Source organism: Melanaphis sacchari, unplaced genomic scaffold, assembly GCF_002803265.2.
Source record: "Melanaphis sacchari strain LSU unplaced genomic scaffold, SCAv2.0 Contig0_pilon_pilon, whole genome shotgun sequence".
In the NCBI taxonomy this organism is placed as follows: domain Eukaryota; kingdom Metazoa; phylum Arthropoda; class Insecta; order Hemiptera; family Aphididae; genus Melanaphis; species Melanaphis sacchari.
This window is the reverse complement of record NW_020270366.1, coordinates 24,786,162-24,812,003: the sequence shown is the minus strand read 5'-3', so window position 1 is coordinate 24,812,003 and position 25,842 is coordinate 24,786,162. Positions and strand designations below refer to the sequence as shown.

Here is a 25,842-nt window from a genome sequence, read left to right as displayed (position 1 = left end):
CCATTACTATACATTATATTTCGTCACGACTAAACAGCATAATATAATATATAACACCTATATATTTTACATTATTCGAATATTGTTAACCGATCAATAACATTATTTCATTCAACCAACGGCGACCAGAATATCAGTAGTGTATACTTATTATTTACTTCATATTATCTACTTGTTCCGTTTACATTTCGATGCACTATTTCGATTCGAATTTATCACAATAATATTATAATATTATATTATTATGTATATCCATTTGTATGTTTTAACACTCACTCGACTGCATTATGTATAGGGTACACCCTTCTCACCGTTAATCAAAATAGGTAGCTCTACTGAGTACCCAGCTCCTACATCATGTTTTTCGTACTATTGTTTGTCTTTCTTTTTTTTTTTTATCACTATTATCATTATTGTTGTGCATATTTATATAGTTGTACATTTCTTTAAAAAAACAAAAAAAAACTAAAAATATGTTAACGACAAATGTAGACATTATCTCATGATATATAATAATTTATATGATTACATACAATATTATAATATTAAATAACGTCCGCCGACATGCAATTACAGCTGTGCAATTATTCCGAATAATATTATAGACTGTACAGGCTACAGACGTGCAGTTTATAAATAAAACAGCGTTTGTTTGCGACACACGTTAAAAATATTTCATTATATAGGTACATTAAAATATTAAATTATATTTTTACAGATTTAACAGGTAATGAAGATTATTACTTATTTATAATCATTTTTATGACAATATATTATTTATAATTTATTTTATTACTACCTATAATACGAATGGCCGCCACCACTGCAGCGTTAAAGTTTTTATTTTTATCCCAATTAGTGAGGTAGTTGCGAATAGCATCCTATTTTAACTTAAATAATAATAATAATAATAATAATAATAAACAACACATAATGAATACGTGCATAGTTAACGCATGTGAAGGCGATGTACCAAAATATGGACTGCAAGTTGCAGAGTTCGGATATTATAATTGGTTCCGTTTCGCTTCCTCGACCTGCCGGGTTTTACTAAAATACTGTTGGTTTTTATATTTTTATCTGATCCGCTATCGTTTCCGTTAAAGAAACGAGTTGTGGGAATTATGGTTTACTTTTAAGCGCGTTTTACACATTGAAAAAATATTAAAATAATATACCAAGCTGCCTAGGTATATGATAATATGTAACGTACATTATTATTTACGCAGTGATTGTGCGTATTGAATAATATAATAATAAAGAACACCCGCGACGCACGCACTTAGTACGCGCTATTGATTTTTTTCCCCCGCTAACGATATATATGCTGCATATTATTACACACACGTACATAATATCATGTATAATAATATAATAAGTTGACAAATATTTTAAAATTATTTGTATTTACGCACATATTGCATTGATAGAGTATACAATAAATTATAATTTATGTATTATACATTATTAAAGTACCTTGTACCTATATACCTATATATGCGTGTGTGATGTAGAGTCGAGATGATGAGATGTGCATATAAACGATCAAATTTGCAGTTTTTCATTTATTTTTTAGCATATAATGATTCATAGACTGTGTAACTTTATGATTTATTTAGATTATGTGCGCGATAATGTTAATCATCACTGTAAAACATATTTTTATCTTGTACAGTTTTAAAATGATACATGCATAATAAATACCTACCGCGGATACCACTTATTGATCACCACGATCTGCAATGGCTGCGTTAAATTATTTTTAACTTACACACAGCCTTGTATGTAATTACGCGAATATTTTTAGTAGTGTAATCTATATAAGTGTGCTTAAAACTTAACCCCCCCCCCCCCAAAAAAAAAAAAAAAAAAAAAAAAAATAATAATAAATAGAATAAAATATTTAAAGATCTTAAATTTTAAACATGTCATTCAATAATATTATAATAATTTGTTTATTTTGAAAATCATAATGAAAAAAAAATAAATTTTTGTAGGTAACTACAGCAAAGAATGTCTTAAAAAAAAAAAATAATAATAATATGATGGCATTCGGAATAATACTAAACTGTTTTTTTTTAGTCTATACATCATACATTTAACATAATATTTGTTTGACTCGAATAGTGACTGGAAGAAAACTACATAATAAAATATACCTAACAATCGCTGATTATTAAATAGTAATCGAATAATCCTCTCAAGCAAATAATTTAAAAAATGCAATTTTGCAATTTGACTTTTTTGTAATTTACGTATAATGGTATTTTCTAAAATATTTGCATTTGGATTGCAGTTATTGAAAAGTTTTCAAAATACAAATATTGATTTAAGAAAGGCTGTTATTTTGGTAGAAGACACGCCAAAAGAATTTGAACATTTTAGAAATACGCCTGAAAATGAATTTAAAATATTTTTCAAGATGTGTCAATATTAACTAAAAAGTTGGACGTTCAGATAATTTTAACAAAATAGAATAAATAATCAATTATATAAACCATAATATAATTTTGATTTTTGTATTTTTAGGATATATTTATATTTGAAATAAAGTGTAGATTCATTGAACATAAAATCACACTTTCAGTTTTTAGTAGTTTATTATCAGAAGTTATTACTTCCAACACTGAAGACTTTTATAAATTAATCTATCATTTAAGTATTGATTTAATTGATCACAATAAAGATATTTTAACTTAGTTAAAAAAACTAATTCACTGCCTACAAAACCTAAAAACGCAATAGAAGCTCTATTAATATGTAATATGATATGTATTTAAATATTTTCAAGTTTTTACAAATTCTAGCCACATTGCTGTTAGGACTGTAATAGCCGAGAGATTTTTCGACATTAAAACGAATAAAAACATACTTAAGGAATTCAATATCTGAGGTAAATATTTATTAATAACCTCAAAAAAATTTGTTTCAGAAAATACTTGTCATGTTATCGATTCATCGAGATTTAAATATTTATATCGATTAAGTTATTGATGAATTGACAAATAAAAAAAGAGAACTACAGTTTATAATATGATTCGAGATGTGTTTAATTTAAATTCTTAAATAATTAGTTAATACAAAAACAGAATAAAATTAAGTTTGAGCATTTTATATCGATTTATAAAAAATATTTCACTATTATGACCCCTCCCTCCTCCACCGATAAAATAAATTTGTAAATACGACATACGCCGTTGTATAATGGTAATTTATTGCAGCAACATAATTCTGGAAGGTATATATTGTAAGATTCATATACCATTATAGTAAATTTTTGTTCACTTTTTTTTTGTTTTTGAACGTATTTTATTCTGGTCATTTTGATACATTGTCTTTTTTCTGTGTGTCCAATTTTTCCATGGCCACTTAGTGGATTTAAATTCATATTGTTATTTATATTATAAACGGTTTATTGTGCAATATATATTTTAGTCTATAGATTATATAAATAATATATAGAACTTTATATGCTATAGCCTATAGCTGTTAAGAATTATAGAAATAAATAAAAACAACAGTGAAATATAAGTATGACGCTTAACATTACACTGTGGCACGATCGATTGCACGCGAGTAACTACACGGTTTCATTAAAATGACTAAATTCTGATCGAGCATTGGTGAAGTACATTAATGTACTACACTATTTACACCTACACAAAGTTGTGCGCATAAACATAATCGTTATTGTAACTACTCGCAGTTTTTATAAAAAGAATGCCAACGTAGATATTTTAAAATTACATTTAAAATAATGAAACTTTTAGATTTAATTAAAATTATCATCTACTAATTTATCAATATTGATATATAAATTACACTAGGAAACGTTGTGTAGGTACTACAAAATTTATATATCTTGCTGAGGTGCCTTAAATTTATAGTAACTATAAAATATATATTAAACATCATTCAGTATAAAGAGTCATTTAAGATGATGAGATATTATGCTTAAACTTACTTTGTTTTTGTTAAAAGCCAAATGTTTAATAGTTTTTAAACAAAATTTATTTTGTTGCTAATTTTTTTGTTACTTTATTATTACTTTTATTTTTTGTGATTTTTAATGGATCTTCTAACTAATATATTATACTTATTATATAATATAAATTATAATAATCTATATTAATTAATGTATAGTAAATAATTGAGCCACTAGGGATCACCAAATAGCGATCCGTATAGGTCTCCAAAATTAATAATTGGTAATCCCTGGTGAGTACTGTATACAATCGCTTTCGCAAAAATAAAAAAACAGGGTCAAAGTCAAATAAAAACACCCTGTTAAATAAAATGAATTTTTCATAATATTATTAATAATATAATTGAGTTAAAACTAAAAACTGTATTAGTTCAAAATACTGATATAAAATAATATTATATACTATCTCCTTAAAAAAAACTCTATTTTTATAAGTTATACACATATAATTTATCAGAAATTATTGAAAATTTTTCTGGAATTATGAAAGTTACCATTTCAAATTAAAAGTTTTCAATTAATTGTTGATCAACTATCAGAAATAAATTGTCACCTATGATATAAAATCAATAATATTATGTATTTGAGATAAATAATTATCTATTCGATTACTTTATCGAAATTTAAAAGTTGATGTTCGTGGTTATATAGATAAAATATGTATAACCGTGGTGTTACACGGTTTTATAATCTAGAAATTCGTTAATACCAACCGGTGTAATTAAAATCAAATAAACGGGCAGACAAAAAAAGTATAAGCATTTTTGTACAGTTGTATCATCTGTACCTATCTTGCACACACATTTTTTGCACTTAAAAGCCATAAAAACTTTTTGTTGCTTTTAACAGTTCTTTCCAAAGTTCTGCGAAGTTCTATTTATAATATTATTAATATTTAAAGTGGAATTATCTGTTTTTGTTTATCATAATATGTGATTTTAACTGTAAAGTCAATGCATAATAAACATTTTTTTTTTTTTTAACTTATTATTTTTAGTAACTATAGATAATAGATAGGTGCATACTCAATATAAATGATATAACTTTATAACTATACACATAATTTTTTAAATGGTTGCTAAACATGACAATAGACGTTAGACTGTTAGAGCATAGGTATTAGGTAGATGTACTTTGTACATGGCTATAGCCTATAGATATATACCTAATAATAATTTGTAAATATTGGTAGGTATATTAACTGCGTAAAAAGTTACCTAGTTACATACATTGTTCTAATGTTAATATTTAATGTACATACAGTGTGATTCTTTTAAGTTTTAACTGTAAAAATGCATTATCCTATAAAGTATTTCATTTTTTGAAATAATGTTAAGTACTGAAATTACATAGTGATGGTGTACTCAAGAAGAGGAGAAATAGAAAAATAGATTAAAAAGTTTGTCGTAAAATCTTAACTCCCACCCCTTCAATAGCAATAGAATATAGATATATTAAAAATCAAAATAAATATTATTTTTTCTATTCATATCTCATAATTTAAAAATGTAACAGCTATATCATTTATCAAAGTAAGTACCTAGGTTATTTATCTATATAATTATCATTTTTTTTAAAGTTTTAATACATGGCACCAAGAACTTCTTTAGGATCAATAAAAACTTTATATGTATGGCCAATCCAATAATGATTTTTCATTACAGGGATGGTTCTAAAAACAAGGTAATTAAGAACAACTATAAGGAAGTTGGTTTACTGTACGAGATATTGAATGTTCTTACTTCTTAGGCATTAAGTATTTAAGTAAGTAGGTCACTGAATAATGAAATAGATACCTATATCAAATTTGACATTTACGTAGTAAATTCTGAAAAAACTCCAACAACAATTATTTTATAAAAAATACCATTGAGAATCTATTCATACATAGAATAATTTTAACCTATTTATAAGTTTTTACATTTTCAATATTTTTATATTTAAACAAATTGATAAAAATTGCTAACTAAATTTTTAATTAAATTAATTTTTTATTTTGTTGTAATTCAAAAATAAATGATCGCAGAAACTTGACATCTTTTCTGAGTATTTATATTATTATTTTTTGTTTATGGTATAATTTTTAAATTTTTTGATATATTTATAAACAATTTAAATTTTTGATTTTTGTTAATTTTTTACTGTGAATTTTGATAACAATTGATGAATGAATAAAAACGCTTGTAAATTTAATACAGTGTTCTTAAAAGGTACCTTAAAGTTTTTAATTTTTTACTTAAAAAATATCAATAATTTATAGTTACAATATTTTTTTATAAGCATTTAAATTTAGAATTTTGATAAAATTCGTCAAAATCGCGAAAGTTACACATTATTTTACAGTGGAAAATAATAAAAAATGATCTGTTTAAACTTAAAATTTGAATATTTAATAAAGGTTCTTTATACATTTTATACTAAAATAATACTTCTACCGAAAAGTCAAATTAATTTTTTACGACCGTTTGAATTTTTATGATAGTAGAGATATTCATCGGTATAAATCTATAATAACTATTTCTTCCCAAATAATTATTACTTTTTGCTGTAATTTAAAAAAGAATAACCAAAGATAATTTTTATGAAATGTTTGTATCAACATTTACTACATATGATATAATTTTCAAACACTTTTTATCATTATCATTTATCCCTATAATTCATATCATGTCATTTTATCATCCCTAAGTTATTCACTGTGTCAAAATTCTTGAAAATTTAATACAAGATCACACATAAGTTGTTTCCAGTTGTTTTTATATCCGTATTAAAATATTAAAAATATATAGGCACATTTTTTTTTATATGCATTTGAAGTTAAAGTTTTGATGAAATATTTTGTAGGTTATAAATTCAAAAACTTTCTTTATATATATATATACATAAATTTTGAAACTTTAATAAGGTCTCATTATTAATTATACTGAAACCATAAAATCTGAAAAATGTATAAAACAATTATTTTTTATAGACATTGTAAGTTCAAATTTGGACGAAATTACTTATTTTAACAATTATTATTTGATATTATAATTTAAAACATAATTTATATTTAAAATTTTCAAGTATGTCATAGTTACTAAAGATATTTTATTCTTTTAAGATATTATCAAACAACCTATTTTAATTTTAGAATTTACAAAAATGTATTAAATTTTAGAGTTATACGCAATAGTTGGCCTGTCTGTTAAAATATGTATTATTATTTTTGAGCTTCAACAGCAATGATTATTATAACAGATTGGTTTTTACTGTGGGAGGTTTGGGTCAGTGTATATGTGGTGAAGATTTTTACCACTAAAAACTTGGATGAGATCATTGGTTATCCATCGAAAGGGTGATTTTAGAGCAACGGCCGATGATGACCACTGCAAAACACGTTAACGACTGGGAGCATTCACTGACTCGTCTCCACACCAGGCTACAATAATAATATGTATGATCAGTGGCGTATTTACGGGGGTCCTAAACCCCCAGAAAAATCATAAATAGTTTGCTACGTGGTACATCAGGAAAAATAATATTAATTTATAATTATGTGTTTTAATGTTTGTAACCATTACAATATTTTAAAAATAACTTGGGTTTAAATGACATTTATTTTTCATAGTGAAGCTAATATAATATAAATAATAATTATTATTAAATCATAACTCGTATGTAATTTTATTATAATGTTATAAACTTATATCATTGATTAAACATATGTTTAATCAATGCTTATATTAATATTAAACCCCCTCCACCACAAAAATTGAAAATAACCCTGTATATGATCATAATTAAAGTACTAATAAATATGATAAATAAATACAATATTTTGGAAAAATTAGCATGTTGGAGAATATGACATATATTTATATATGTAATTACTAACTTATCGGCCAGTATGAAAATTGAAAAGTAAAATTAATTACTTCTTAGCTACAAAAACATACAGTAAACTTAAATTACTGCACTAGTGTATATAATAACTACCTTTCCATTAATTCTACCACCTTTTTGGTTTTCCGTTTTAAGATTATTATATATTATTATTATTTTGGTTTTCTGTATCTATATTGTGACTTATTTTGCTTTGAAAGAATACATGGTCAGCGAAATTCGGCAGTGAGTCGATAGTTTAGTTGTAGTGATGGAGTAACCATGAATTTCCTTACTCTAGCTAGCGAATGCGATACAAAGAATAATGCAGTGAGTTTTTTACAAACTCGTGGCATTTTGTATAATCCGAGATTATGTAAATATAAACATGAAATGGTTTTGAAACTCACTGACAAACAAGATCTTTGGTGTTGTTCAAAACGTGAGTGTCGATAATACGCGCCATTACGTGCGGATAATTTTCTGACTGGTTCACGTCTCGACTACAAAACAATAGTGATGTTTATTTATAGTTGGAGTAAGGAATATACTTCCATAAAGTTTTGTGAGGAAGAATTTAACATGAACCACAGCACAACAGTGGACTGGAACATGTACATGCGTGAAGTCTGTGAATACACTTTAACAAACAGTAGTGCTAAAATAGGTGGTGTTAATACAAGTAATACAACTGTTGAGATCGATGAAAGCTGTTTCAGTAAACGTAAATATAACAGAGGTAGATTTTTACCAAATCAATGGGTTTTAGGTGGTATTTGTAGGGAAACTAAAGAAACTTTTCTATATAGTTCCTGTTCCCGACAGATCAGCACGAACATTGTTGCCAATTATTATTGAACATGTTGTTGCAGGCACGACAATAATTACTGATGAATGGCGCTCCTATCAAAGGCTAGATCAAACTTTTCAACACATGACCGTGAATCATTCTATTAATTTTGTAGATCCTAATACTTTGGCTCACACTAATACTATTGAGAGTTCTTGGGGCAAAATAAAATCTCGAAATAAAAAACATGGGGGTATCTATTGACCAATGCTGAATAGCTACTTGGTCGAGTATATGTGGTGTAAGCGTTACGGTCTTAATAATTTATTTGAAACGATGCTACAACATATTGCACACTTCATGCCCCCAGAATCAAAATAATAATAATATATAATAATAATAAAAAAAACGGAAAAACCAAAAAAATAGTGGTAGTGAATTGACGGAAAAGGTTCAATAGTTTGTATAAGTGAAAATTCTTGGGAATATAATTGGGAAAATATCAAGAATTTTTTAAAATTATATATTTAATATTTGTCAAGAAATTACCCAAAGATATTAAATTCTTACATTCTTACATTATGACAGATTGTCTTCCTCTGAATCGTTTTTCGTACACAATGATATTAGAATCGTACTACATGTATTATTACTAGGTAGCCAATAGGTATACTCGACACCAATTATTCACTGCAGAGATTTGTTTGATTTTTTAAAATTCATATTCCAAAACAGTATGGTATAACCGTATAGGTAAATACATACCTAATGAGTAATGACTTTAAAGACATATCTTATTAGCATTGTTTACAAGATAATCTATAATTTTTGACAAGACCAAATCATAAGTAGTTAGCTATGTTATCCATTAATCATTACTTATTAGTAAGTATTAAGTAGGTACTAAATATAGTAAGTGTTTATCCTTTTGCATTTATTTTTACGTTCTTAAAAATTTTAACATAATAATCATTAATCGTATAATTATTTAAATTACCTATTTTACTGTCGAGTATACGTTATTATAAATTAACTGTAGTCATACATCTTATAATTTTTTTTGTCTCAGTTCAAATAAAAAATTTTTGGATGATGTATTAATATGAGTGAAATAGGAAAGAACACAAAATTCGAATGAGGATCACGTTGGGTTATTTTCAAACAGAGTGACGTATACTTAATTTTTCGAAAAAAAAATTAAAAATCCCAAAATAATTTGTACTAATAATAGATATTAGGTTTAACTGGTTTAAGTATAATCAAAGCAAAGAATACTTTTAGTATAGTATACAATGCAGTTACTGTGATATTAAATATTATGATTTATGAATAACATGAAATTTTAAAATATAATAATTTCATAATAATAGGTTTAATTTTAATTTGTTATGAATGTTATGATAATACTGCAAATATAAAACATATGTTTTCAACTATAATTATAAAAAGCGCATGCGCCTTATCAGTACGTATATAATCTTATCATCGTTAGTTATTGGCTTTAGCTTATTAGTTATTACTTATTTATATTTTGTTGTCTTCCTCTCTTGTTTCTCGTGACTAGTTGTGTACTTGAGTTTTTGTGTGCATTCCTAAGTCAAGTCTCAACATTACGTACGTAATTACTGGGTAGTCGATTGTATTGTTGACTTTTGAACCTTCTATTGGCGTAGTCCATTTTTTTCAATTTTATTAAATATATTTTATTATAACTTTAATTGATAAATAGACAAATATAATAAAGTGGTGATTTCAGTCTTAAAATGAATATGTTGTAAGTAAAAAAGCGAAATCACTGGTTTATAAAATAGATGGAAATGGCTGAATATGAATTACGGCAGAGGAAAAAAGAAGATGATGGAGAAATTAATCTCCAAGAGGATAAAGAAGAAATCAAATCTGCTGAACAGGATAAAGTTCATTCTGAAAACAAACCAGAACCAGTAAGATTAAACTTACTAACCTTGTCCTTTGTGGCAGAATTCACAGTACACAACAATTTTCTAATATTTTGTTAAATTTTTAATATTTTTTCATTACTATTATTAGACTATGATAGAAAATATATTGTACAGTCTATGTTAAATAGTTAGTAGAATTTGTCTAGTAGCTAGTGATGTGTTATATTTTAGTTTTTTTAATGGTGTGTGCGCTAAAGTCATCAATCATTATTTATTTGTTACATTATTATTATTTACATACCTAATATAGGTAATTAATTTGTAATTATCACCTGGGAGCTGGGACATCTTTTTATGATTATTTATTCTTTAATTAGTTGTTAAATTTTTTAATATATCAATTTACCATTAAGGTCTACAGCATGATTTAATTTCATTGTTTAAAATGTAAATTAAAAAACCTAAACAAAATAATATATAATCTTATAGGTTCCGTATTTTATCTTATTTCTATTATCAATAAATTATATTCTATATACCTACGTTTTATTATAAATTCAAAATTGTTTTTACTATAATATAGGTAAACTTTATTAAGAATGTAGGTACATAGTTGAATATACAATTTTATAAGTAACCATTTTAGGTTATTTTATAATAATAACCTTTTATTATACGTTAATCAAATAGATGAAATTTCAAATTTTTTGTGAAATCTATTCAATATGTTTAATTTAATATTTATCTATATAATTTTAAATAATATTTTATTTACTTGTTAGCTAATTATTTCAGTTAAAATTATTAGTTGTTGTAAACATATATAGGCTATAATTCAGTAAAAAATTTTTCAGATTGATGATTGTACTCAGTCATGTGTTGTGACAAATACTATGCCACATTTGGTTAGGCGTTACAGGCCAGTTCATAAGATATATAATGCTTATCAAAATTTACGAAAATTAAAAGGTCCTAAACATTGGTATGCAGGCTCAAATTATTTCAGTAATCAAGCCTCATTCAATTTCCGAACAAATAATTATCGTAGGTCCAAAGTAAGTTTTCTGCTCAAGTATTTTTGGGTAAACATTGGATGTGGCATGATCGTGGAAACATGTATATGGTGATGGTACTACAAGTATTCATGCTTGTTACAGATTTAGAAGATTCCAGTTCTTCATATTACAATCGCTTAATTTTATGTTTCTGTTTATTGATTTAACTAGGCCTAAAATTAAAATAACAAATAAGCTAAAATATTATATTTATGTATTAAGCACCAAAAATAATTAATTTTAACAAAAGTTATATGCAAACCAGTTAGATTTGCTGGTACAAAAAACTTGAAATTATGTTTATTCATAGTTAATAATAATAAAAGCAATTTTATTTTGCTTAAACAGTAAATAACATTAAATTTGCATGAAAACGCTTCAATCAGTTATACTTAACCTTTTTAGGTAGTTTATATAAGCTTCTATTAACTTAATATTATTTACATGTCACAAGAGAAAATTTCTTAAATAAATTAAGTTTACATTTGCTTGGTAAATTTTTAACACAATAATATGTAACAGTTATTTAAAATAATTTATAATTGTTTATTAGTTATACATACATTTTTAATAATAAATTTTTCATTTATGACTTATGTTCTAACAAATTATTATACTTAGCCAATATTAAATAATAATTGACTTACATTGAAAACATACAACAGTTATAAAATTAAATTTTATAGTGTTTTAAAATGATTTATTTTTATTATTATTATATATTTATACTGCTAACTCTTGCCAATTAGAACTAAATAATAAATCAAAGATGTATTTTTAAATTTTGAGTTATTAAGAGTTCATTATATTAATTTTTATTGACAATTATTTATTTTATTATTAATATATAATTTAACATTATAAACAAATATTTGTTAAAAAAACATTAAAGAATTATTTTAAGATAGGTAGGAAATAAGGATTAGGGAATAAATATTTATGTGCATTTTAGTTTAATTGCTATGGTGTTATGACTGTTATGACTAAAGACCGGATTTTGCATATTATGCATGTTCATATTTTTATAAGCAATTGCATGCAATAAATGGGTTTTCATCAATCATACTTAAATAAATAATATTACAAACTTTTATTTTGCATATTTTTGCATATTTTGGGTTCAAGTGCATATTTTATATAAAAACGCATGTTTTTACATAATACGTATACACTAAGTATAAATTTAATTTAATTTTATAATTGTATGAACAATTATTATATATAAATTTTTCCACAATACAAAAATTGAAAATATTTTGTTTCCATATTAGTTAGTAGGTAGGGAGGTTGTCGAGTTTTAAATATGCGCCCATAACAAGCGTTGATGTGGAACGAAGTTTTTCTGCATATAAACATATTCTCACAAATCGCCGTCATAATTTAACCGAGATCAATATGGAATATATTATTGTTACTTATTGTTTTTCTAATATCGAATAAATTAAAATTTTTTTCATTTTTATCATCATTATATAATATAATAATATTGTAGTTTATTTATATTTTCATAATTTATATTTTGATTTTATAACTTTACAATGAATAAATAGCTGTATAATCAAAAATTATTTTGCATATTTTGCGTTTTATCTTGCATATTTTGACTTTTTATAGTGCATGTTTACATGCATATTTTACAATTTAAAATGCATATAAATCCGGTCTCTAGTTATGACTGTTATGATGTATATAATTATTTGTGTTTCTTTGTTGTATCATGGTAATATGTTTAAAAATTATATATGTGATCTATATTTGTACTTATTAACTTTAATATTGAATTATATTTAGATAATTAATTTATATTGATAGGTACTAAATTTTATTTTTATTCATCCATTTTTATAATTAGTGTAAACCATTATGTTTTACTGCTTATTTAAATAGTTAAAATCAAGAAATTCAGTGGGCCAATGTGTATAAATATAATATATTATTATAAATTAATTATAGATACATTTATTTTTTTTTTTTTAATAGAAAGAAGATTTTGATTCTGAAGATGATAAAAATATAGATCTCTCGGCAAAAATACCATCTGGTACTAATAAAATGCCACAAATATTAGAAACATTATTAAGTGGAATATCAGAAAGGTAATTACTCTTTGTTTAATTTAGTTTAGTGTAACTATATATTAATAAATCTTTTTTTTCATAGATGGAGAAATTGGATAATTAGAGGTATATTTGGATGGCTTATGATTGGTCTTTTTTGTCTCTTATGTTATGGAGGACCTCTTGCTTTAATGATAGCTGTATGTATTTCAAAGCATTTTATTTTTATATTATATAATTACAAAGACAATATAAATCAATATTCTCTTTAAAGGGCTTCATGATTGGCCTATTAATTTATTTTATTTTATTTTTAAAGAGTGGTCAAGGTTGAAAAAATTTAAATTACTAAATATGTGCTCATAATAACAATAATAATCATAATAATAAATAAAAAACATGTTGGAATTGATTCAATTAAATCAAAAGTGTTTAAAAATATATATATTTGCATTTGGTATTTATTTAATTATATTATGTACATTGATTAATTTTATTAATAAGAATAAATTATATTTATTTATATAGGTTTACTATATAAGTTACTTTATGAACCACAAACATATAAATTTAATAGGAAACGTTTTTAGTTAATTATTGTTTTGTTATGTATTAGGGACATTAACACGTGTCTTAATATACTTTCAACAAAAACAATAATTGAGTAAAAATAAACCAAGTATACTGGGGTTTTATAAAAATCAGTATGTTAAATTTATATTGATGAAAAGTACATTAATTTTTTAATCATATTTAAGTATAAATATGTTTATTCTTGGTATTAATTTATCATCTATTTAAATTATAAGCTTCATTAAATATTCTTTTTATGTTTATAATGTAATTTAAACAATTAAAAATGAATAACAAATAATTTATATTTTTAAAAAGATAGTTATAACATGCATTTTAAAACAATTATTCATTTGACTTAAACATTTTAAGATATTAAATAATATTTATATTTCCATGAATTTATTAAAATTATCAATATCTGATAATATATACGTATTATATTTTCAATAGTTTTTAAAAATAGATAAAACATAATTAATTATTTATAAATTTAAATTAAATGATTTAACTTAAATCTAAAATAACTTATTTTAATGTATTAAAATTAATTACAGGTTTTAGTTGTCCAGGTTAAATGTTTTGAAGAGATAATTAACATTGGTTACTCGGTTTATCGTATTCATGGGCTGCCTTGGTTTCGTTCTTTATCATGGTATTTTTTGATGGCATCTAACTATTTTTTTTATGGTGAAAGTCTTGTAGACATATTTGCAGTAGTAGTTAATAGAACAGTAAGTTTTTAATAATATTTTAATCTTTATTATGAGTATTTATATTATTATTGAATTTTTAATGTAGGAATATTTGAAAATGCTAATAACTTATCACCGGTTTGTTTCATTCAGTCTATATATTGCTGGTCTAGTATGGTTTGTATTGTCATTGGTGCGAAAATACTACATGAAACAGTTCTCATTATTTGCTTGGACTCATGTGTGTCTCTTGATTGTTGTATCTCAAAGTTATTTTATTATTCGAAATATATTTGAAGGACTAATATGGTATATAAATTATTCAATATTAATAAATGTTTTAATTTTTTTTAACAAGTTCCTCATTATTTCCTATGCTCACAAAAATTAAAATTATTTTGTGAATTGATTATTTAAATTTATTTTTAAATTTCAGGTTCATTGTACCAGTGTCAATGATAATACTTAATGATATTTGGGCTTACGTCTTTGGGTTTTTTTTTGGACGAACACCACTTATACAAGTATCACCAAAAAAAACATGGGAAGGATTTATCGGTGGTGGTGTTGCAACTGTAATTTGTGGTATAATAGTAAGTTATCTTTATTTTAATTAATTATAAAAAAAAAAAAATAGGCAAATGGAATACCACTCTGCTTTAGTACTTTATGTGTTTAGTTGGTCACTGTTATGGATATGTTAAATTTGATTTCAGTGATGTATCATGGTATAAAAAGTTATTTTGAGCAGAGATAATCTGTTAGCCTATGTCACAAACTATATTTCATGATATATTATTTTGATACACATAGTTATTATATTCATTTATTTTACTTTTAATATATTACAGTAGGTTACTATATTTTTTTTCTAAAAATATTGCATTTATTTTATGAATAGTATTTAATTATTATAATAATATATATGTTAACCATATTATGTTAACTTATATAAATATAACTCAAAATTTAATAATACCTTTTTGTAAATTCTGTAAAACAGTAAAAATAGGTTTATCATTGAGATAATATCTTAAAAGAAATGAAAAAATATTCCTTTTAGTAAAATTCATAACATATTTGAAAATTTTAAGTTCTACAAATTATATTTTTAAATTATAATATCAAAATAATAGTTGTTAAAATAAGTAATTTCGTCCAAATTTGAACGAAAATTTTTTTCCAAATTTTTTTTTTATGTCTATAAAAAATAATTGTTTTTATACATTTTTCAGATTTTATGGTTTCAGTATAAATTCATTATGAGGAATCTTGTATTACATTTTCAAAACTTATGTATATGTATAAAGAAAAGTTTTTATGAATTTCTATAACTATAAAATATTTTGCAACTTTTTACAATTTTGACAAATTTCATCAAAATTTTAACTTCAAATGCATATAAAAAAAAAAAAAATGTGCCTATCCTCTACTCAGCCTAAGAACGCACCGGGTGGCGGTTTAAAACTGGTCAAAACTCGTGCATATATCCCCATCATTGACGGTGGCAATGGCAGTGATTATGCCGTTGTCGTAAACCGACAAATGGTGACCAATCACAGAGCGATTAATACTCGGTTAGGGGTCTGGATGTCATTCCACTATTCATTTGAATGCTCTAAAGTGGTGGGTTCTTAGGCTGGATAGAGTATATGTATTTTTAATATTTTAATACGGATATAAGAACAACTGGAAACAATTTATGTATGATCTTGTATTAAATTTTCAAGAATTTTGACATAACAAATATTTTTTTTATCAATAATTAAAAAAAAAAAAAAAAAAAAATTAAATATTTATCGTTCTTAAAAAGAGTAAACATTTTTGGAATTAGATCATTTAATGAAAATAATAATCTAAACATTTGATGAAAATTTCAAGTATTTATTGTTAATTTTTTTTTGAAATTCAATAAAATATCAAAAATTGTTTGAGGGGAAATAGTTATCTTACAGATGAACATGAAATCGTTACTTTTCAATTTTAAATAGGAACTACTACTTTCATGTTAGAATAGTAAATACAATTCTGTAGTTATAAAATGTTAATTTATAACTTAAGTGGCAATACTCTTATCATTTTCAATTTAAATAAGACATCAAAAGAAAAATTTTTTTCTAGATGAATCAGTTAAATTGAGTATGATACAAGTAAATATGTTGTCTAAAATTTTGAAAACTGAATGGTAACAGTTTTACACTTTTATATTAACTAAATAATACATAATGGAAGTGGTGTTTTATAAATTTATTGTATTTGCTGAAATTATATTTTATTTAAAAAATGTAGATTCTACATACATATTTATATTATTACTATACTAGTCTTTTCAATGAAAAATATTCATAAGATGTTAAAATCCAAAAATTTAATAGTATTAATTTATTATTATTATTATTATTTTTATTAGTTACTATACTATTTAGTGTATTTTAATATTTTAAAACTGAAACCAATATTTATATTCAATGAAAATTAATGTGATTAATATGTATTATGATACTACTAAAGTATACAAATACCATATTGAAATATAAATAAAATCATAAAAAAATTATTATTTTAATATTTTTTTTATGTTTTTTTATAGATATCATATTTTCTATGTCAATATCCATATTTTGTATGTCCAGTTGAATACAGTGAAAAGTTTGGTAAAATGATTATTGATTGTGAACCTTCTCCTTTGTTTACTCTACATGAATATGTTCTGCCAGAATTTATTGCACGTGCTATGAGTGTGGTATGTATAAAAAGTTAATTATGTTTACTATACAACAAATATATTAAATTAAGTTAAGAAAAAAAAACATTCATAATAATTAATAACTTATTTAAACTTTGCATTGTTTAGTTTGGAGGTTCCAACAAAATCACTATTTATCCTTTTGTTATTCATGCTTTTTGGATGTCATTGTTCAGCTCCATTATTGGGCCATTTGGTGGATTCTTTGCTAGTGGATTTAAACGAGCATTTAAAATTAAAGTAAATTAATTTAAAAAGTATTCACTTGCTTACTTTATATGTATATATATAATTTTTTTTTATTTTAGGATTTTGGAGATGTGATTCCAGGACATGGAGGTATTATGGATCGTTTTGACTGTCAATATCTTATGGCCACATTTGTTAATGTTTACATTTACAGTTTTGTGAGCACTCCTACCTTACAAAAGACAGTTCAACAGGTAATCTTTAAATAAATATTTTATTATGAAGGCATTATATCTATGTGTGTTAATTCCATTTTACAAATGCACAATTTATTAAATTTAACATCTACAATAATTTATTTTTAGTATTAGAAACAACTAATATATCTTAAAATTTAAGGATACAATTTTTATTAAAGACCCAATGTTTTTTTAAAATTTTAATTCAAAAAGATCAATTCATTTTAATATAGAAAATAAAAATATTACTTATTAAAATAGATTTTTCTAAAAGTAAAATTTACATTTGTGTGTTAATAAATTTGACACAACACACGTGGGTATAATATCTTCTTGAACATAATAAAAATAATACAATTATTTTATACAACATACATTAAATATTTAGGTAATAAACTTACGACCCGAAGAACAGTTACAATTATTTTACGTTCTCAAAGGATCATTGGAAAACCGGGGAATTCTCAATGTGCAATAAATATAAAATATTCATAGTTAACCAGCAACCTTTACATTCCTTCTTTCAAATACAATATTAACTTAAAACATAATTGTTTTTGGAGAGTTATGTTTCATTTGCTTTGTGTTCTTGATATGTACTTATTATAACATTTTTTGGTTTTTTTGATATATTTTATCAAATAGACTTTTCTGTTACAATTGCAGATACTTTTGTATAAAAATCGGTATGTTATTTAATTTATTTAGTTTAAGTTTGTTTGGTTATTTTCAATGTTTTAATTTTTAACTGAATTTATTGATTTTGTAAAACACTAAACATCACATTCTATATCGATCAGTATGAATTTAAAATCAACACTTTCACATTCCTATTGATTGTGATTGATTTCATATTTTATAACTATGTAGAATTTGTTTCAAAAATAGCTATAAAAACAAAGATAATACTATAATGTTTATTTCTTCATGAAACTTTGTAGATTTATAATAATTTTATTTTACATTTTTGTTGTTGTTTTGTTGAATTTTGTTAATTGTGTTGTGAGGATTTAATAAATACATTTTAATATTATATAATATAATATACTATAAACAGGGAGGGTGTGTGTGATGGTTGAAATTGTTTACAAATTGTATTAAATATAAGTACATTTAAAAAATAATACAATGGTTGAAACTAGAGTTTGACGTTTGTCTAAATGTTTTTAATCTATTATTATAATCAATTACCTATTTATTACCGTTTTCTTTATAACATACTTATATTTTTAATAGTAGGCAAGTCATTTATTCTATAACAAAACTATTAGTATTGATCAATTTAGTATAATATAATAATGTGTGCAAATAATTTACTGTTCTTTAAATAATAAAGACATTTATTTATTCCAATACATAATTGTTTGCTCTAGTATTTTATAGTATTAAACATCCAATTTTTATTTCAGATTTCGAACGGTGAGTAAAAACTCGTAATATGTCTTATTGGCTTATTATCAGTACTTAGGTAGTAAAAGGTAGTAAAACAAATAAAATATATATATTATCGAAACATCAACCAACAAGTGTAAGTCAGTCTGATAACAAAGGTATTTGTTGTTTTGGTTTTTTCATTAAAGGTCTCTGTTCGTAGCCTGAGAATCGTTTTTTGACTACGATCTAATCGAACTCGATGGTTTTTATATACACCGTTGGTTACGGGTTCGACAAAACCTTCCTCAGTGGATAAAACACCCCCAACCCCTTGTGGCTCGTACATTGGTTGCTATGGAGTTAAAAGGAAAACACGCTTCGAAGTTATCAGTTAAACGATCGGCTTCTCCGTATCACACCATTCGCGTTTCATCGTCGCAGATAGTAGGTGCCTCTTCTTATACATTAAATTATTTTCTATTGCTAATAGGCAACATTTAGGTATAGTCATATCATCACGGTTCGAGTTAATTAGGTACTACAGTGGTCCCGTGTGGTGACATACCTCTACGACACGTATAGAAGTAGAGAATGACTCGTAGTACGTAAAAAATCCTCCACACAGCTGCAGGAAACATGGACGGCGAAATCGTTGTGCAGGACCTCGAGCTACAATCGCTGATCGGATTCGACGGCAATCCTCTGAACGGCCTCATACTGCACCCGGACGGCGTTCATCTGGTGTACCCGCTCGGCACCAATATCACGGCCTACAATTGGCACACGAAAGCCCAGCGGTTCTTCGAGGGGCACACGAACGTGATATCGGCCGTCACGGTGTCGACTTCTGGCCGGTACGTGGGTTCGGGTCAGGTGAACTACATGGGATTCCGGTCGCCGATAATCGTGTGGTGCTTCCACACCGGGCAGGTGGTCGCTAAATACGAGTCGCACAAGGTGCGCGTCGAATCCGTCGCGTTCTCGTGCTGCGAGAACTTTCTGATATCGCTGGGCGGCGTCGACGACGGTTCGGTGATCGTCTACGACATCGACAAGCGGGAGGTGCTGTGCGGGTCGTCGTCCGTCAAGTCGACCGCTGGCACGGCGACGGTGCTCCGGCCGGTGCACACGCGCGGCGAGTGTTTCGTCGTGGCCGGCGATAACATACTCAGGCTGTGGACGCTAAACAGGGAACAGCGAAACATTCAGGGGCTGGACGGTTCGTTCGCCAAGATCAAGCGCAAGATCCTGTGCACCGTTATCGACCGGCTGGACGAGTATGCGTACTGCGGCACCAGCACTGGAGACGTGATGAAAATCAAACTGAACTTCTCGGCCGACACGGCCGTGGTGGCGCCTACCAACGCTCCGACCCTGGTCGGGTGTTTCGCCAAGCACCCGCCAGCCGGTAAGAACAGGCGCGGCGTTTCCGCCACAGCCGCCGTGGAACTGTATAGCAAAGGGATCACGGCGCTGTACCTGGTCGCGGACGGCACCATGTTGGTGGGTTCCGGGGACGGCGTCATCGAACTGGTCAAGCAGAGGGCCCGCGACGACGGTCGCGGTTCCGGTGGTCGCAGCTCGTACAGTAAAACGGGTAGCACGCGGCTGGCAACGCCCACCCGCCCGCTGCTGGTGGCCATCAAGTCGGCCAACGTCGATTCGTCCGTGACCAGCATACAGCTGATGGACGACGGCGTCGTGCTGGTGGGCACCGTCGACTGCGAGCTGTTCGCTGTCCGGGCGCGCGACTTCGACGTCACTTGCCTGTTCACGTGCCACACGTCTGTGGTGTACGATCTGGCGTTCCCACACGACTACAGCAAGGTGTTCGCCACCGCCAGCAAGCACGACGTGCGCGTCTGGTCCGTGGACACGCTGCAGGAGCTGCTCCGAATCACCGTGCGCAACTTCACGTGCTCCGGCGTGCTGTTCTCGTACGACGGCGCGCAGATCGTCACGTCGTGGAACGACGGCAACATCCGGATATTCGCCCCGGAAACCGGGCGGCTGCTGTACGCCATCAACAACTGTCATAACAAGGGCGTGTCGGCGATCGCCATGTCCAAGGACGGCCGGAAGCTGCTGAGCGGCGGCGGCGAGGGCCAGGTCCGGGTGTGGCAGGTGAACAACCTCAACGGGGCGCTGCAGGCCGTGCTCAAGGAGCACAAGGGCCCGGTGAGCTCGATCGACGTGCACCAGTTGGGCCATGAGGCGATCACGGCTAGCGCGGACGGCACGTGCGTCGTCTGGGACATTGTCCGGTTCACGCGACTATCCATCATGTTCTCATCGACGATATTCACCAGCGCCAAGTACCATCCTAATGGCGCCCAACTGCTCACTTGTGGCACTAATAGGTACATTGGATTCTGGGAGGCGCTCGACGGGTCGTTGATACGCGAGATCGAAGGATCGTCGGCGTCGGCGCTCAACTCGCTCGACGTTACGCCAAACGGTAGGTAGTATGTTTACTTTTTTTTTTTTTAATTTGAATCTAATAAATAGGTGGGAAAGTACTTTTGCATTACTGCCGCCCGTTCCCCATAGGATAGTATATATGCCCGTTCCCCATAGGATAGAATCGCAAGTGGGGCAGCAAGACAATTTTCTGCAGACCGCGCCCTTACAAAATCAATTTTTTTTTATATTTATTATCATTTTCTTCTAGTTGTTCGTTGCACCACCAGGTCTCTGCCTCTCTCGTTCTAGATCCTCCTTTTTAATAACTATTAAAATATATTGTACTATAATATACAATTTTAAGAACAGCGATTATAATCAGGGCTTTTCGTTTTGTCTATTTCATTAATATTTTCAGCCCAGACATTTGCACCGTATAGAATAACCTTCTAGTTGCTATAAAATACGCACTACTCTCATTAGAAACTCTTGTTTACTTTGCGAAGGACCACCGACACTAAGTATGAATTTACACAAGATGACTGCTGCAGTGCCACCCTTATAGCCCCAGATGTAACTATTGTCGTAAAATTCAACAAATAAAAATCTTTCGGGAAGCTGAACAAAGTAGGGAAGTGCCCGCTTCGCCTCTATTTGAAAGTCACTTATGAAAAATGTCGATTTGTGGTAATTGATAACGATAAGCATGCTTTTTGGTCGACATGACAGACTCCGATTTAGAATTCAAAAACTGTTCGTTAGAATTTTGATAAATCAGCATTTTGAAATAATCATCTGCTTAAATATTTATAATAAAAAGTTAGATCTCATATGAAAAAAAAAATATATCGTCACAGGTCACATAATACTACCCAAATGATAAAATAAGTATAAATAATTAATAGTTTGTATTCTATACTTTAAATTTTTACACATTGTAACGTTTTTCTTTTTTGTACGTTGTGATATTTTGATTGATTTTAGAATAATATCAATACGTGTTGACGTGCGTCAGTGAGTCATCCGTTTAAATAGTATTGTGTACCGCTGTGTAGATGATTAGCAATCACGTTTTTACAGGTAAGTACATCGTCACCGGTAGTTCAGATCAAATGGTGAAAGTGTGGCTGTACAACGAGGGGGTACCCACGCATGTCGGTGTGGGTCACGCGGGTGTGGTGACAAACGTGAAGGTAAGCCCGGACGGTAAGTTCGTAGTGAGCACGAGCGCGGACGGCGGCATATTCCTGTGGCGTTTTCCGCACGTCGCGGACACCGCACCACCCGGCAGCCGGTGCAGCGCAAACAGTGGTGGTGGCGGTGCAGGCAGTCTGCGGGAACAGCAGACCGACCGCTCAAGGCAGCTGTCGCTAAAGAAGACGTTACCGGCTAGGAAGGAGAACATCAACGTCATATCCAAGGCGCAAAAGGTACGGACGGACGCGGATGGTAGCGGATCGTCGACTGCGGCGACGTCATTGAAAGTAACAGGTGACGGAAATACCGTCGAAAAAGCCGTCGATGGATCGGTAAAATGTCTGTGCCGGCGAGGGTCGACGGCCACTTGCGTTCGTTGCGACCACGGTACAGAGAGCTGGAAGGTCAAACCGTTTGCCCGATGACGAGTACCTAAATTATTATTTGTACTAAGCAGTACAATAAATTATAATTTAAAGCATGGACTTTACCCCATTTTGGCGTTGTAAAGTATTTGTGTAAAATTATTGAAATACTCTTTTGAATTTATTTAATACAATTGTTTAAATACTAATTCGGCGTAGAGCATTTTTAAGGTTTTTATAAAAGTTAATATAAAAATAAAAATTTCCACTTTGAATATTTTATGTATTATTAACATTTATTTTGGATTTTCTTTTAATAATTGTTGAAAGTTTATTACAAACTTATTGAATAGTAAACTCGAGAATATTAAGTACCAGCTAGCAGCAGCTGCTGCTACATTAACTAATAATTTCGTGAGCATTTTAACTTTGAATGCTTACAAAAAATTGCATCTATGCTTTTTCGAAATTTTTTTGTCCTTAATAAATATCTTACTAGGAACTTTGTATTAACTTTTAAAAGTTTTCACAAACAAAACTCAATCGTATATTAATCAAAAAAAATAATAATAATAATAATAAAAATGTTCAAATATCTATAAATAGCAAAATAAAGGACAAAATATTTTGTCTAATAAATGCTTTTATGAATACTTTGTGAAAATATAATTTCTCTGTGGTTATTTATTTTTGAATAATTATTAAAAAAATATATGGTAACAAATTTATTATTATTACATACTTATTTATAATATATTTTATGTATTATATTATATTATATATTATTTTATACATTTTATCAATAAGACTTTAACTTTAAATATTTAAATGGTTAAATAGTACAATTTTACAATAGCACACATTCTCGCTGAAAGGGCTAAAAATGTGCCAATAAATTACAAGTTACTATAATATAGTATGTATTTCTAGTAGAAAACAAAATATAAACATTTTAATCAATTTACTAATTGTGATGTACAGTTAATACTGCAAATTGTGCAAAATATTTTACCACATTTATTGATTAAAAAGCTTCATAAAGTACAGACAGTACAGCTAATTTATTTTTATTGGCAATTAAGGAAGGAGTGACTTAAATAATATTATGGCGCACAACATCTCGACACGGGAAAAATCCCGGAAATTACAAAACTTCCAGGCTTCGAATTAGTTATTTATAAATTATCTAATTTATGTGAATAAGTGAAAACAGTTTAAGTAACAAATTATAAATTTGTATTTACTAATACTTAAAATTACTTATACTTATTAAGAAAATTTGATCAAAAATTTTTCAGTTTAGTTGGCTAACTTTTTTGAACCTAAATATTAATATTAATAGTTTATAAATTATTACCTAATAATTTATAGATCACGACAATATTATTACGTTGGATTGTTACACGGCGTCTCGGGTGTGTAATATTGATACACGCTATTCTCGCACTCATTTTTTACTGCCATTGATTATAGAATAGACTATTCTACAATCAATGTTACTACCAACATTTTAACATAACATTAAAAATAATGCTATTTTCCAGTTTTACATATTAAACTAAAAATAGAAGGTAAAATACGCCAAGTATGCTAGTTGACGTACTACAAGAGTACTGCAATAATTAATTACTTGAATGTAAGTAAAATAATACATTACTTGTGTATAAATTGATACTATACTTGTACTATTGGATTATCGCATGTTTGTACACCAGTGAGTGGCGGGAATATCGATATATTATACGCTCCGCGCAGTTTTTAAATAATACAATTATCTTTATTCTTTAAAAAAAAAAAAATAATTTAAAATATAAATTATTTTCTATCATATAAGTATTATAATAATATTTTTTTGTAAAATATGAATATAAAATAATTATTTATACATTTTACAAATTTATAAAAAATGTATTAGTTTGACAATGTTTTTTATAATTCGATGAAACAAATAATTAGAATTTGAATGTTATTGCTGTAAAAAAATACACACTTAATCTATTACGTAAAAATCTAACATTGACCAATGAGCTATCCCATTTGTTTCTTATAAATTTAATTCTTATTGCAGTACGATGGCCAATGAGTATAATAGGCACAAATCTATTAACTTTGTAAAATTTGATGTTGAAAACCAAATAGTGTTGGGAATTTGATATAATTACTTCAATTAATTTATTTGGGTGGATAATAATACTGTCTTGACTCATGACGATCTATCGACTACCGTTAACAATCATTCATCAAATAAAATTTATTATTCACCATTTATTATTATTCATTATTATTCTACTTTTCTATAATAATATTGTGACCAAAGATAGATTCAAGATTGTTATAAGATACTTGAAATTTTCACAAAACGTTTATATGTATTATCATTTTCAAAGTATTTAGACTTTTTGAGCTATT

The 25,842-nt window shown here is 27.9% G+C and overlaps 2 protein-coding genes across 5 annotated transcripts; both read left to right on the top strand.

Moving 5' to 3' along the window:
* Positions 1–10,132: 10,132 nt before the first annotated feature.
* On the top strand, positions 10,133–18,899 carry LOC112597857 (phosphatidate cytidylyltransferase, photoreceptor-specific). Of its 2 annotated transcripts, XM_025344118.1 has the most exons (11): positions 10,133–10,582; positions 11,395–11,595; positions 13,576–13,691; positions 13,756–13,852; positions 14,783–14,959; positions 15,027–15,229; positions 15,357–15,513; positions 17,511–17,663; positions 17,775–17,906; positions 17,975–18,109; positions 18,483–18,899. In XM_025344118.1, exons 1-11 carry the CDS (start codon positions 10,451–10,453, stop codon positions 18,570–18,572), a joined length of 1,593 nt encoding a protein of 530 aa, XP_025199903.1. In that variant the 5' UTR covers positions 10,133–10,450; the 3' UTR covers positions 18,573–18,899. The 2 variants fall into 2 exon arrangements, with proteins under 2 accessions (XP_025199903.1, XP_025199978.1); XM_025344193.1 differs by lacking the exon at positions 11,395–11,595 and having other exon boundaries at positions 18,483–18,897.
* Positions 18,900–19,474: 575 nt separating this feature from the next.
* LOC112597669 (cilia- and flagella-associated protein 52-like) lies at positions 19,475–23,643 on the top strand. Of its 3 annotated transcripts, none has more exons than XM_025343939.1 (3): positions 19,475–19,912; positions 19,970–21,926; positions 22,952–23,643. In XM_025343939.1, the coding sequence occupies exons 2-3, from the start codon at positions 20,105–20,107 to the stop codon at positions 23,491–23,493; spliced, it is 2,364 nt and encodes a 787-aa protein (XP_025199724.1). In that variant the 5' UTR covers positions 19,475–19,912; positions 19,970–20,104; the 3' UTR covers positions 23,494–23,643. The 3 variants fall into 3 exon arrangements, with proteins under 3 accessions (XP_025199724.1, XP_025199645.1, XP_025199806.1); XM_025344021.1 differs by having other exon boundaries at positions 19,501–19,513; positions 19,675–21,926; XM_025343860.1 differs by having other exon boundaries at positions 19,475–21,926.
* The last annotated feature ends 2,199 nt before the right edge of the window (positions 23,644–25,842 follow it).